General features: G+C 42.1%; 1 protein-coding gene across 8 annotated transcripts in view; it reads right to left on the bottom strand.

Annotated features, from left to right (window-relative positions):
- Nucleotides 1-203: 203 nt before the first annotated feature.
- Vldlr (very low density lipoprotein receptor) overlaps nucleotides 204-11,225 on the bottom strand; it is a 34,289-nt gene continuing 23,267 nt past the window's right edge. For 4 of the 8 annotated variants that reach the window (XM_076561720.1, XM_076561727.1, XM_076561716.1 and 1 more), the window contains 12 exons: nucleotides 10,645-10,764; nucleotides 10,416-10,541; nucleotides 9,766-9,937; nucleotides 8,969-9,187; nucleotides 7,347-7,465; nucleotides 6,438-6,577; nucleotides 5,817-5,958; nucleotides 4,458-4,604; nucleotides 3,487-3,570; nucleotides 3,067-3,147; nucleotides 1,992-2,161; nucleotides 204-850 (listed from right to left, as the gene is read on the bottom strand). In XM_076561720.1, the coding sequence (XP_076417835.1) occupies nucleotides 815-850; nucleotides 1,992-2,161; nucleotides 3,067-3,147; nucleotides 3,487-3,570; nucleotides 4,458-4,604; nucleotides 5,817-5,958; nucleotides 6,438-6,577; nucleotides 7,347-7,465; nucleotides 8,969-9,187; nucleotides 9,766-9,937; nucleotides 10,416-10,541; nucleotides 10,645-10,764 (1,556 nt within the window). In that variant the 3' untranslated portion in view covers nucleotides 204-814. The remainder of the gene's footprint in view (nucleotides 851-1,991; nucleotides 2,162-3,066; nucleotides 3,148-3,486; nucleotides 3,571-4,457; nucleotides 4,605-5,816; nucleotides 5,959-6,437; nucleotides 6,578-7,346; nucleotides 7,466-8,968; nucleotides 9,188-9,765; nucleotides 9,938-10,415; nucleotides 10,542-10,644; nucleotides 10,765-11,225) is intronic. The other 4 variants (XM_076561725.1, XM_076561735.1, XM_076561731.1 and 1 more) reach the window with 1 other exon arrangement.

Genomic DNA, 11,225 nt, shown 5'->3' with positions numbered 1-11,225 from the left:
AAGGAAGGAAGGAAGGTTGATAAATTCAGGGGAACAAATATTAAATGGTAGCTATTTCTTTAGTTAGCACTTGGTTGTAAAAGATGCTAGTCCAATTATAGGCTAGGTATACAACACCAAGAGCTATAGCTCAAATGTCTAGAACATTTGGTGATACACAGGCTGTTCCCAGTGTTCATTTTAGAGGAATAATCAAAACATGGTTAAGCTGTGTGGTTTAATTTTTTAGCACTTGAAAAAAAATGTACAGTAGTTTGAAGTCAGTCTTTGCAAACCTCCACAGAGGTCAAAGATTTCATTCATACGTACAAAATTAGTTTACAAATTTTTTTTTTGGCAATTTCATCTTAGTAACCCGTTTTATCCTATTGCCATTGTCCCAACCATTGAAAAAGTTTACAATAATTTACATAGAAATATCTTCAAAGTGCTTAAGAATAGTGATTGTTCTCTGGGATATGTACAGGTGGCCTATACAATGTATGTACAGGTGGGATTCACTATAGCACAAGGTTCATTGCTGGACTATGGCTTTCTAGGGAAAGTGCATATTTGGCCAGAGATGGCAATACTGTCTAGAGATCCAAGGGTTACAGATACTTGGTAACCACATCCAAAGCTGAAGTAGAATGTGACCAAGAATATTTACAAAAGTAATATAAAAATGGTCAAGTACACAAACTTGATCCATGGAAAGATATCTTGATGTTCTTCCAGATGGGAGGAAGAAAGGCGACTTCAGCGCTGGTTCGGTTACCATTCTGGAGTGGAGTGTTGTTGGCTTAGACCTCAGAGGTCAAGACTTATTCAGAGGTCAAGCCAGATCATCATCTGTGCTTACAACTGATATCTGCAGAGAAGAAAAAGGTTCAGGTGAGCTTGGTGGTTAATCCCTGTTATCAGCTCTATGAAGTGGACTTGGGTTGGCCATTCACAGATGCAAAGAATTGAAGGCCAGATACATGAATTGTATTTGTTCCCAACCTGAAAATCTGAAACCCAAAAGAGCTCCGAAATCTGAAATTTTCTGAGTGCCACTATGACAGTATAAATAGAAAATTCCACACCTCACCTTATGTTATTGGTTGTGATCAAAATGAACACACATTAAAATGTTGTGTAAAATATCTTAGACTATGTGTATAAGAATACGTGAACCAAATGGGGTTTTTTTTTTTTTTGTTCAGACTTTCTGTGTATGCAAAAACTCCAAAATCCATACTCCCTTAAAAAAAAAAAATCCCCAACCCTGAACACTTCTACCACCAAGTATTTCAAATAAGGGATAGTTAACCTACACCTGCTTGCTAGAAGTAAAAAATCAAACAAAAACAGTGTGCCTGATTCTAAGAAGTGTAAATCTTGGAAACAAATGTGAAAGACACCTAACATGGACTGAACACTATTCCATGTTCCCCTGGAGAATGGGCAAGGGCAGTGCCCCTGTTCAGCATGTTTCACTCAGCATGGTCCTAAAGTGGAGGCTGAATGTGTACTTGGGTCTTGAGGGGAGGAACAAATGATTGCAGCTGCTGCTCCTGCGGAAAGCTGGCTCTCCTGGGTGGGATGGAGCACCTCTTGAAGGAAAGCATTTAGTCCTTTAGGCTAATTGAATCTTACTCAAGCTATTGACTTTCAGCCAACTCCTCTATACACGCTCCTCATAGGGCCACCCTGATTTACCTTTAGCTATCCAGGATGCAGGAACTGAAGTTTAAAAACAAGCCAGTTGGTTCATACTGCGATTTACATGTCATTTTTATAATCTAAAATAATGAGGAATAGGACTTACCTGCCTTCCTCTGTGGGTGAGATGCTGATCAGCTGACTATTTTATTGGGCCAGACATTTAGCATCTAACATGCAGCCAGTGGATAAAGTGTCCAGGACTCCATGATCCTTCCCAGCCCAGGGACCCATAGCTAGAGGTTCTGGTCTCCTTTGAAGAGACTCATGCCAAGCCACAGTAAATACAGACAAAGAAGACTTACTGCTGGGTATGTGTGTCCCACAGAAGCACTGTGTCTACCAATGTCTATTGAGAGGTCCTCTTCAGTTGTCTTTAAGTACACAGGATTGTCGAAGTTCATGCTTTTCATGTTTTTATGTTGCCAGTTCCGCCACATCAAGTAGCCACCTACTGCTGCCATTACCAAGAGCACTGAAAAACATCAGCAGTGAAGTTTAATAGGCATGGATTTATGGTAATTGACGTTAATGAAAGTTCCACATTTTAGGGAAGGTGGAATACAGATGACACAAAATTTTGAAGTAAGTTCAGCCCAGTGGTTGTGTGAATATTTATACTGGGGTTTTACACACTGGGTGAAGTACAGAGTCCTGAGTCACAACCCTGGCCACCTTCATGAAAATCACAGAAGCCTTTGGAGTGCCAATCGAGTGGTCCTGGTGTATTAGAGAAACCAGTAAGCTAGGTCAAAGGAGCCATTAAATCAAAGTGCTTTAGACTTCACATGACTGAAAGCAGCTTTAGACGACCCCTCCCCCTGAGTTTAAAAAACTTTAATTACTTTAAATTTATCCTTTATGGCCAGGCAGTGGTGGTGCACACCTTTAATCCCAACATTCAGAGGCAGAGGCAGGTGGGTCTCTGTGAGTTCGAGACCTGGTCTATAGAGCTAGTTCCAGGGCTATACAAAGAAACTTCTTGCCGAAAAGGAAAAAAAAAACCTTCCCCCACAAAAATTTACTCTTTATGAATTTTACAATTCTGTCAAAAAAGCATTTGAACCTTTGTTGACCTCTTTGTGGTCATTATATACAACAAATGGCACTAGAACAAAATTCTTGCTAAACTAGCTTCCTCTATGTAGAGATAAGCAAGGCTAACAAGCTCAACCCAGAAAGCAGTAAGACCTTTTAGGGAATTGGTGAATGTTCACTGGTGTCCACTGTCATGTGAAACACACTACTGAAGAGTAGGTACCAGACAGTTGAGGGAGTGAATGCAATTCAGTGTCTCATGTGTTATGATAGCATAAGAGACCACAGAAAGGTGGCTTTTGATGAACTAGAACTGTCTATATGAGAAGCGAATGTACTTACAGAGAGGAAGGATGGCCCAGGCAGCTGAAGTTCCTTTTGGGGGAACACTGACCTCTGATACTGCTGTGGTCACATTGATCCCTACAAGGACATACAAGGAATCCATCTATCATGATTTGAATTAAGACTTAGAAATCTACCCATCAGGTAGATGTCCTCAAACCTTTGTACCTAATATTAATCTCTAGTATCCACTATAATTCCATACCAGAAAAACTTGGGATTAGAATTATTTGAGTTACATGGCCATTTCACCAACAGTTTTAAATAAGTCAGAGAAATCCAGGATACACAGGTTCTGAAATCTTTGGACTTCAGACACAAGTAGCCAGTTGGGGCAGAACCAGTAGTTAAAGGCTGCATTAATTATTTAAGCGGCAGTTAGTTGAGATTAACAGTTTGCAGTACTGGACCCAATACCTCCAGGAACCAGTCCACTAGTACGTAGAATATCTGTTGTGTTGATATCTTTTGTCTCACTGTAAGTCACAGGAGTTGAAGTACCTGGATTATAAAAACCAAGAACCTGGTTAAGGCTAAGGTTCCTGTGTGGCTGGCTGCATAGTCCAGAGAAATCATGTTGGAGGGTCATTTCAACTCCAGGAAAAGTGACAACCCATTGTAGAACTAAGTTGTAAAATGGATGTATCTGAATGGAGAGAACTAGCCAGCTTCAAGCAAAAACCAGAAACACAAAACTTTGGGCAGGGCAGTCAGCATGTGGAATTTGACAATGCAGAAAGATTCACAGCCACACAGATTCCCTCTCAACAAAACCCCAGGTTCCTGAAGGACCACAGATGTTCTAAAAATGCTCTGGTGTGCTATGCACATCAAGTGGTCCTGCACCTATTTTCTCAGGAAATCCTGATGTAGAATGATGCTAATTAAGACATCACTGTGTGAGCACCTCACTTACAATAAGCAAGTTCAGCCCACTGCTTAATCAAAAGCTGAGAACAAAACATTAAAATTCAAGTTCTGACTACCTGAGAGCTTCAATTTATGTCAATCTACTGAGGTCTGTAAGTATCCTGCAACCATGGCCTCCTTCCTCAAATGTCTTCAGTGTTTTTATTTCTGCCTTTTGTGGAGGACTTGAAGTACCTGAACATTGGCTAGCTCAGGGGTGTTACAGAGTGATGGGTACAAATCAGTGTGTGACACATCGACACTTTGGTCATTGATAAACTCATCTGATGTTGAAATGGGGCACATGTCAGCTCCAACGTACTGATACGAATGCCTGTTGTGCAACATCACCACCTAATATTCTGTAGTCAATTTCAAAACTACAACAGAATTTCTAGACTCCAGGCAAGTTGTCATAGACAGTGTCTTTCAGTGCTTGTTATGTGTCTTGCCTATTGCTGAGATGCAGAAAGCCTTACTTTGACACGCTCGTCCATTCTCCTCGAGACTGTACCCATTGGGACAGGAACAGGTATATTTCGGAGAGTGGTCACTAATCTGTGGTGCTGGCAGGCAGAGGTATTCACATCCTCCATTCTCCATATCTTCTTCACACCAATTTTTACCTAGTCAGGAGAAAAAGGTCCTTTAAAATAGGCATTGCAATGTTAACTATCTATAGTCTCAATGGAGCTTAACTTTGTGTACTCTGTCAATCTTTCAGGTGAGACTAACATCCCTGCAGGCTGTCCATCACTGATGTTGAATGGGTATCAATCAATGTACTGGAAACATGCTCTAAAGATACCAGAGTCAGAGGTTTCTTGGAAGTAGAGTAAGAGTTATGTCTTCCACGGGTTGGTGTGGAGGGAGGTGAGGGACCAGGCCTGGCTCATATTGTTTGTTCAAAGCTTAGAGTGAAGGGTCAGAAGAAGGAGACAAGTCATATTTTCCTGGCATTATATTGATTAACTCCTACAAAGTAAAAGGGAGCTCAGCCACAGGGAGATGTGAGGGTCTCATTTGATAGGCAAGCCGGTGTGCTGGGCAGGAGAAAACATGACTAGATACGTTTGATGATTTGTTAAATCCTGTATAAGATGTGCCATGGGGAAGAATAGGTGTTACGGGTTAAGTTGTGTGTCTCTATAAAATTCACACATTGAAGTCCTAACTGCCAATGTCTTAGAATGCAACCTTATTTGCAGATAGGGTATTGACAGAGGTAATCATGTTAAGATGAGGTCTTTGGGGTAGGTCTTAACCTCAAGTTTTCAGTATCCTCAGAAGATGAAATATGGGCAGCAGCATATATTAAAAAAAATGTGACTACACACTGGGAGAAATAGCCATCTTCAAGCCAAAAAGAGAGGTCTGGGATAGAACCTTCCCTCAAGTCCCTGAAAGGAACCGATCTACTAACACCTTGACTTAGGATTTTCAGTTTCCAGAATTGTGAGACAGTAAATTTCTGTTAAGGCACCCGATTTGTGGTACTTTGTTACAACTAACCTAGAAAACAAATCATAAGGAGAATCTGTGGCCTGAAGGCTACTGTGCAAGCTCATACAGTAGGCTTAGCAATGGCAATCTAGAAGGAATTGAGATGAAAACTATGCCACTAAGGGTTGAAAAGAGCCAAGAGCTGACTCAGAAGTCATTTTTCCAAGATGGCTGGAATAAGATATCAGACATCAGGTGTGGAATTTAGCCTAGAGTTCAAGAGGGCAAGAAGACATTTTAAAGGAGGTTGAGTAGCTAAGGAGCCAGTAGGTAGTAGGTGCTAGATCACACTACTCCTTTAGCGTGGTCATTAAGGAGTGGGTTTCTCATGTTACCTGGTGGCTGAACGAGTTCATGGTAGACAATGATGTCTTGGGCATCGTTGAGGTTATTGACTAGAGTAGCCAGCTCTGACCCAGTGAACTTATTGGCACCATACACTGCTTCATTTTCTCCATCTATCCAGTAGACACGATCCTAAAGCAGAACCCTGACAATTAGCATGCGCATCCAAGATTATCACAAATCAAGATCTAATATCATGATTTATTCATCATGTAATGGGGTAAGGTTATTGAATGGTTCTCTGGGACATTGAGTATGACGGATAAGAGAAGTTCATGTTTCTTTTTTTTTTTTCTTTTTTCTTTTTTTTTTTTTGGTTTTTCAAGACAGGGTTTCTCTGCGTAGCTTTGCGCCTTTCCTGGAGCTCACTTGGTAGTCCAGGCTGGCCTCGAACTCACAGAGATCCGCCTGGCTCTGCCTCCCGAGTGCTGGGATTAAAGGCGTGCGCCACCACCGCCCGGCGAAGTTCATGTTTCTTGAAGTTCTTTGAGGACTTAGTGTCCAACGTGTACCAGTCTTTAGGTAAAAGTTTTTCAGTTGCCTGCTGTTCCCTCCTCTTTCCAGGCACCTGTTCTAATAGTGTCCTCTTAGATGTGAGGTGCATGTCTTACCTCAAATATTGTGAGTGCAAGTGGATGAGCTAGGAACTCCAGAGACTTGAGTACTATCCTGCGATCTTGGCCATCCAAGTCCACACTAGACAGCATGTGCAACTTGGAATCAAGCCAGTAGAGACGGCTTTTGACGAGGTCTAGGCAAGAAGATAATCGACACAATATGAGCTGTGGATGCTCTGGCTTCTATTTAAAAATATCCAAAGAATCTATTCTGGTTTCTTTTCTATCAAGAGTTCTTTTTTTTTTTTTTTTTGGTTTTTCGAGACAGGGTTTCTCTGTGTAGCTTTGCGCCTTTCCTGGAGCTCACTTGGTAGCCCAGGCTGGCCTCGAACTCACAGAGATCCGCCTGCCTCTGCCTCCCGAGTGCTGGGATTAAAGGCGTGCGCCACCAACGCCCGGCCTCTATCAAGAGTTCTTAATGGGGACACCATAATACTTGTGAAGCCGGTGATAGAACCTGTATCTGCATTCTCTCTGCAGGGGGCGGGGTGGGGTGGGGTGGTGGCAATGGGATTTCTAAGACTCTCAAAGTCACTGACTGGGGATATGTTACTTTATAGAAAGTGGTTTTTAAAAGGCTTGTATTTTTCACTTCTTCCCAGATAATTCAGAAGGAAACAGTTGCAAGTTACCTCCCAGGAAAGGCTAAGGTACCCATGCCTGTGGTGTTCCATATGAAAACCCCAGAGATCCAAGATTCACTGAGTTTCCATTGTATATTAGACCAACTAGCTGACAAGCCAGCCATCCTGGCACCTGTAATTTGTTAAGTCCACCATGTTTGTTCAGCCCCTCTCTCTGGCTATAGACGGAACTAGGAGCCTCATCTCAAATTTACAATGAGCATACGTTTGAACACAATGAAGGGAGTTACCAGTGAAGGAGCGAGAAGGACATACATACCAAGTGTAATTCCATTAGGCCATTGGATATCCTCAGTCACCAGTGGACGTCTATCAAATCCATTCATCCCTGCTTTTTCTATTTTAGCTGGCTCGCCCCAGTCTGACCAGTAAACAAAGCTGGGAAGAGTTAAACCAGAAACGTGCCTTAGTGGCTAAGAAGAAAGAAAGCTGTGACTTAAATCCAAAGCTTAATGGGGGCACAGAAAACTCTTGTGCTTGAGGCTCTCAAGATAAAGGCTGATGTTTAAGGCTCTAACTATGTTTTGTGTACATGAAATTGAACAGCGAGAATGGACAGGGGTTGGAGGCTCAGCTCGGTGGTAGAGCACCTGGCTTGCCATGCATGAGGCTCTGGATCTACTCCTCAGAACTACAGGAGACAATAATATAATGTCCAGGTAATAGCTGTGTTAGTCTGTGTTGGTCTGATGTGTAAGTATCAGCCCAAAGTCCCAAGGTTGTGCATTTCCTTTCTGAAGGCATATTCTTTCAGATCTATGAAGGATGCCTTTTCTGTAAGCTCTATAGAAGGAGCTTGGGGATTATGTTCTGATAATATTTCACAGGGACCAACTGTGATGACTATAGTCGACTTTTTCCAAGCTGCCTGCCTTAGTGAACCATTTTGACAATAGTCTGTTCCTTTCAATTGAACTTTCATACAATTTGCATTTTTAGATGGAAGCCTTGAGGGGACAGGGTTATACAAATACCAGTGTTTTCTTTGAGTCCTGGATTTGACTACCCAGAGCTAACCAACCCAGCAAATTGTTCTCTCTCTCTCTCTCTCTCTCTCTCTCTCTCTCTCTCTCTCTCTCTCTCTCTCTGTGTGTGTCTCTGTCTCTGTCTCTCTCTCTCTCTCTCTCTCACACACACACATACACACACACATTATTTGTATAGAATCTGGGTGGACAAAGGATTCAGACATCACTTTTGGTGTATGTCATACATGAAATTTAAAGCCTCACTAATGCTGTCATGCACCTGGACAGTCAGGAGTGAGATTGGGAGGGACATCATACACAAGGGCTGCCCCAGGACTGCTCTGTATTTTGTTACTCACAACATTTTTCTTTTTACTAGTGTACCTTCATTATGCATCATGATTGGTCTCAAGAAGATCTTTTCATTCAAGTTTATCATGTACATAATGGAGTTTCATTTACCCATAAAGAGGAAGGAAATTATGTCATTTTAAGGAAAATGGAGGAATCTGGAGGTGATCATATTAGGTATAGTAAGACTCCAAGAACAAATATCACATCTATTTTTCCTACTATGAAATCTTTCCTAGATTTCATAAAGATACATAAATTGTGTGTGTGTGTGTGTGTGTGTGTGTGTGTGTGTGTGTGTGTGAGAGAGAGAGAGAGAGAGAGAGAGAGAGAGAGAGAGAGAGAGAGAGAGAGAGAGAGAGAAGACATGAGATAAAGCAAGAAAGGGAGTTGGCTGGAGGTGTACAGGGAAAAGTGGGATGAGCTGGACAATGAACAGTGTCATTGATGTCTTGAACCAGATAATTCTGTTCCTGGGCACTCTTAGGATGCATGAGATAAGCTCCCAACCTACGTGGCTAGCACTCAAAAGGCTAAGTGAAGGAAAACATAGAATACAAACCCAGACAACGGGTCCACAGCTATGGAGGCAGGCTCTCGCAAGTCAGAATTAAACAGGAACTTCCTCTTGGCTCCGTCTAGGGTAGCTACTGAAATAGTCTTAGAAGCCGCATCAGTCCAGTAGATGGTCTTGTACACCCAATCAACAGCAATGGCTGCAGGATTATAGACATTGTCGATCATTTTAAAATGTCTACCAACCTTGTCATCAATTGAGGCACTGAAACAGAATAGGTCACAAGAAATTTAAAAGTTGTCACCATTGGACCCCGGAGAATGGACTTTCTGCTTATAAAATGGTCAAGGACTTTATTCAGAAAGGACCCTAGGAACCCCACAGCTCTCCACTAAAATTATTCAGCCATGTTGCTTAGGGATGGAAAACTAGCAATATTGTAGCTTGTCTAGTTGTGTTATGTATTCTAGATGCAAGAAAAGCATTTGACTCAGCAGCCATCATCGGGTCTACAGCTTCCACTGAGGAGAAGCTACTACCATCATTTTTGTTTGTAGCAGGAGAAGACAGTTCATAGCTATAGAAGGAGAAAATATGAGGAATTCAGGTGTCATCTGCAGGCACTGTCACCTTTTCCTTCATGGACAATGATTCATTCCTAAATAACAGCTGACAGTAACTTATTAGCTGGAAAACCAGTGTTGGGTTTAATACTCCCAACTGACTAGATGGTAGACTGGAGCCAGAAACAACAGAAGCCCCATCCCCTACCCCAATCTTTTCTACAGGCCCAATGACAGTGACTTATATGTTCGGATGTCAGGAATGCAAGTGAAAGTTACCTGAAGATGGCCTTTTGGCTTAGATCAGCCCAAAATAGCTTCTGAGCTGCAATGTCAGCATCGAGAGCCACCGTGTTTCTTAGCTGTTCTACAAGTTGGATGTATTCCTTCCTCTCTAGGCCAATCTTCCTGATGTCTCTTCGATTAGTGAAGATCAGACTTGGCTCTCTGCCTATAAGACATAAGCCAGGTTGATTTGGTTTTGCTATAAAGCAAGATCTTCTAAGTCACTGCCTCGCCACAGAGGACCATTTCTACAGATACTGCTGAACATCTCAGTAGTACCCAGCCTGGAGTTCAAGCCCCCTGGGCCCATGAGTACTTCTACTCTATTTAGGAAGGCAGTCCTGGGGTTACAGCATTCAACAGTAGGGTGGCTGATAAACAAGATATTTGTTTGCATTGTGCTCAGTTCCAGAAGCAAAAAGGAAGTGAATGTGGAGAGTCTTCATAGTATCCAATCAAAAGGAAAGACCAAGGCAGATGCACGGGAAGGTGATCTGCCTTAAGTTATCCTGCTGCGCTAGTTTAGTAGCATTGCTCTGGGGTACGACTTTATGTGTAGGTTGACTGCTGCAGTCACCAGCTGTACCTTTTAGAATCACTAACTCATAAAGGTACCAGAGCAACACCAGCCCAAGTCCATTTACCTACTGCCTTGCACACGCCAGTGGCAAGATCCATTTGATAGCCACGACTACATTCACACTTGTAACCGCCTTTTAAGTTGATACAAATTTGACTGCAGATCCCCGGATTTTGGCATTCATCAATATCTAGGAGGGAAATTAGAATTAGTCTTGCTGTTCCTCTGCCTTGCTAGATGCATGTTGTCCTTTCCCATGTCCTCCAGGGGCCAGGCTCTTTGCTTCCACTCACCTCCACAGGTTTTCCTATCTATCAGTTCAAACCCAGCTGCGCAGTCACATTCATAGCCTATAACTAGGTCTTTGCAGATGTGGGAACAGCCACCGTTATTGACCAAGCATTCATTGATATCTGGAATAAAAGGGTAGCAAAAGTCAGCTGGCAGCTTAGTCTTGGTTTTTAATATAATATTTTAGATTTCTTCTTTGAGACTTCCATATACAGATACAATGGATTTTGATCTTATCTCCTGTTCCATACCCCATCCAACTCTCTGAAGATGCTGCACACACATTTCCCTCCCAACTTCAACTGTTCATTTTTTTTTTCTGTTTCAAAACTCAGAGTCCAAATTAGTACGACATCTTATTCTTAATTGATAGTTGTCTTATTCACATTCAGACTCAGGCTGCTGCTGCTGGCCTTTCTAAGATCTGATTATTTGTTCTGTAGATAAACGTTTCAGGCTGGATGGTAGGCAACCAGTTAGTTACGCAGGATTTACTCATGTTGCTATCAATTTTAGTTATTTTAAGGAGTTTCTAAACTCAGGGTAAGTTTGCCACTGGGTGGAACCCCATGTCATAAGACTT

This window comes from Peromyscus maniculatus, chromosome 1, assembly GCF_049852395.1.
Source record: "Peromyscus maniculatus bairdii isolate BWxNUB_F1_BW_parent chromosome 1, HU_Pman_BW_mat_3.1, whole genome shotgun sequence".
Taxonomy (NCBI): domain Eukaryota; kingdom Metazoa; phylum Chordata; class Mammalia; order Rodentia; family Cricetidae; genus Peromyscus; species Peromyscus maniculatus.
Note: the sequence above shows the minus strand (reverse complement) of the source record. Positions and strands in the feature narration are given on the sequence as shown.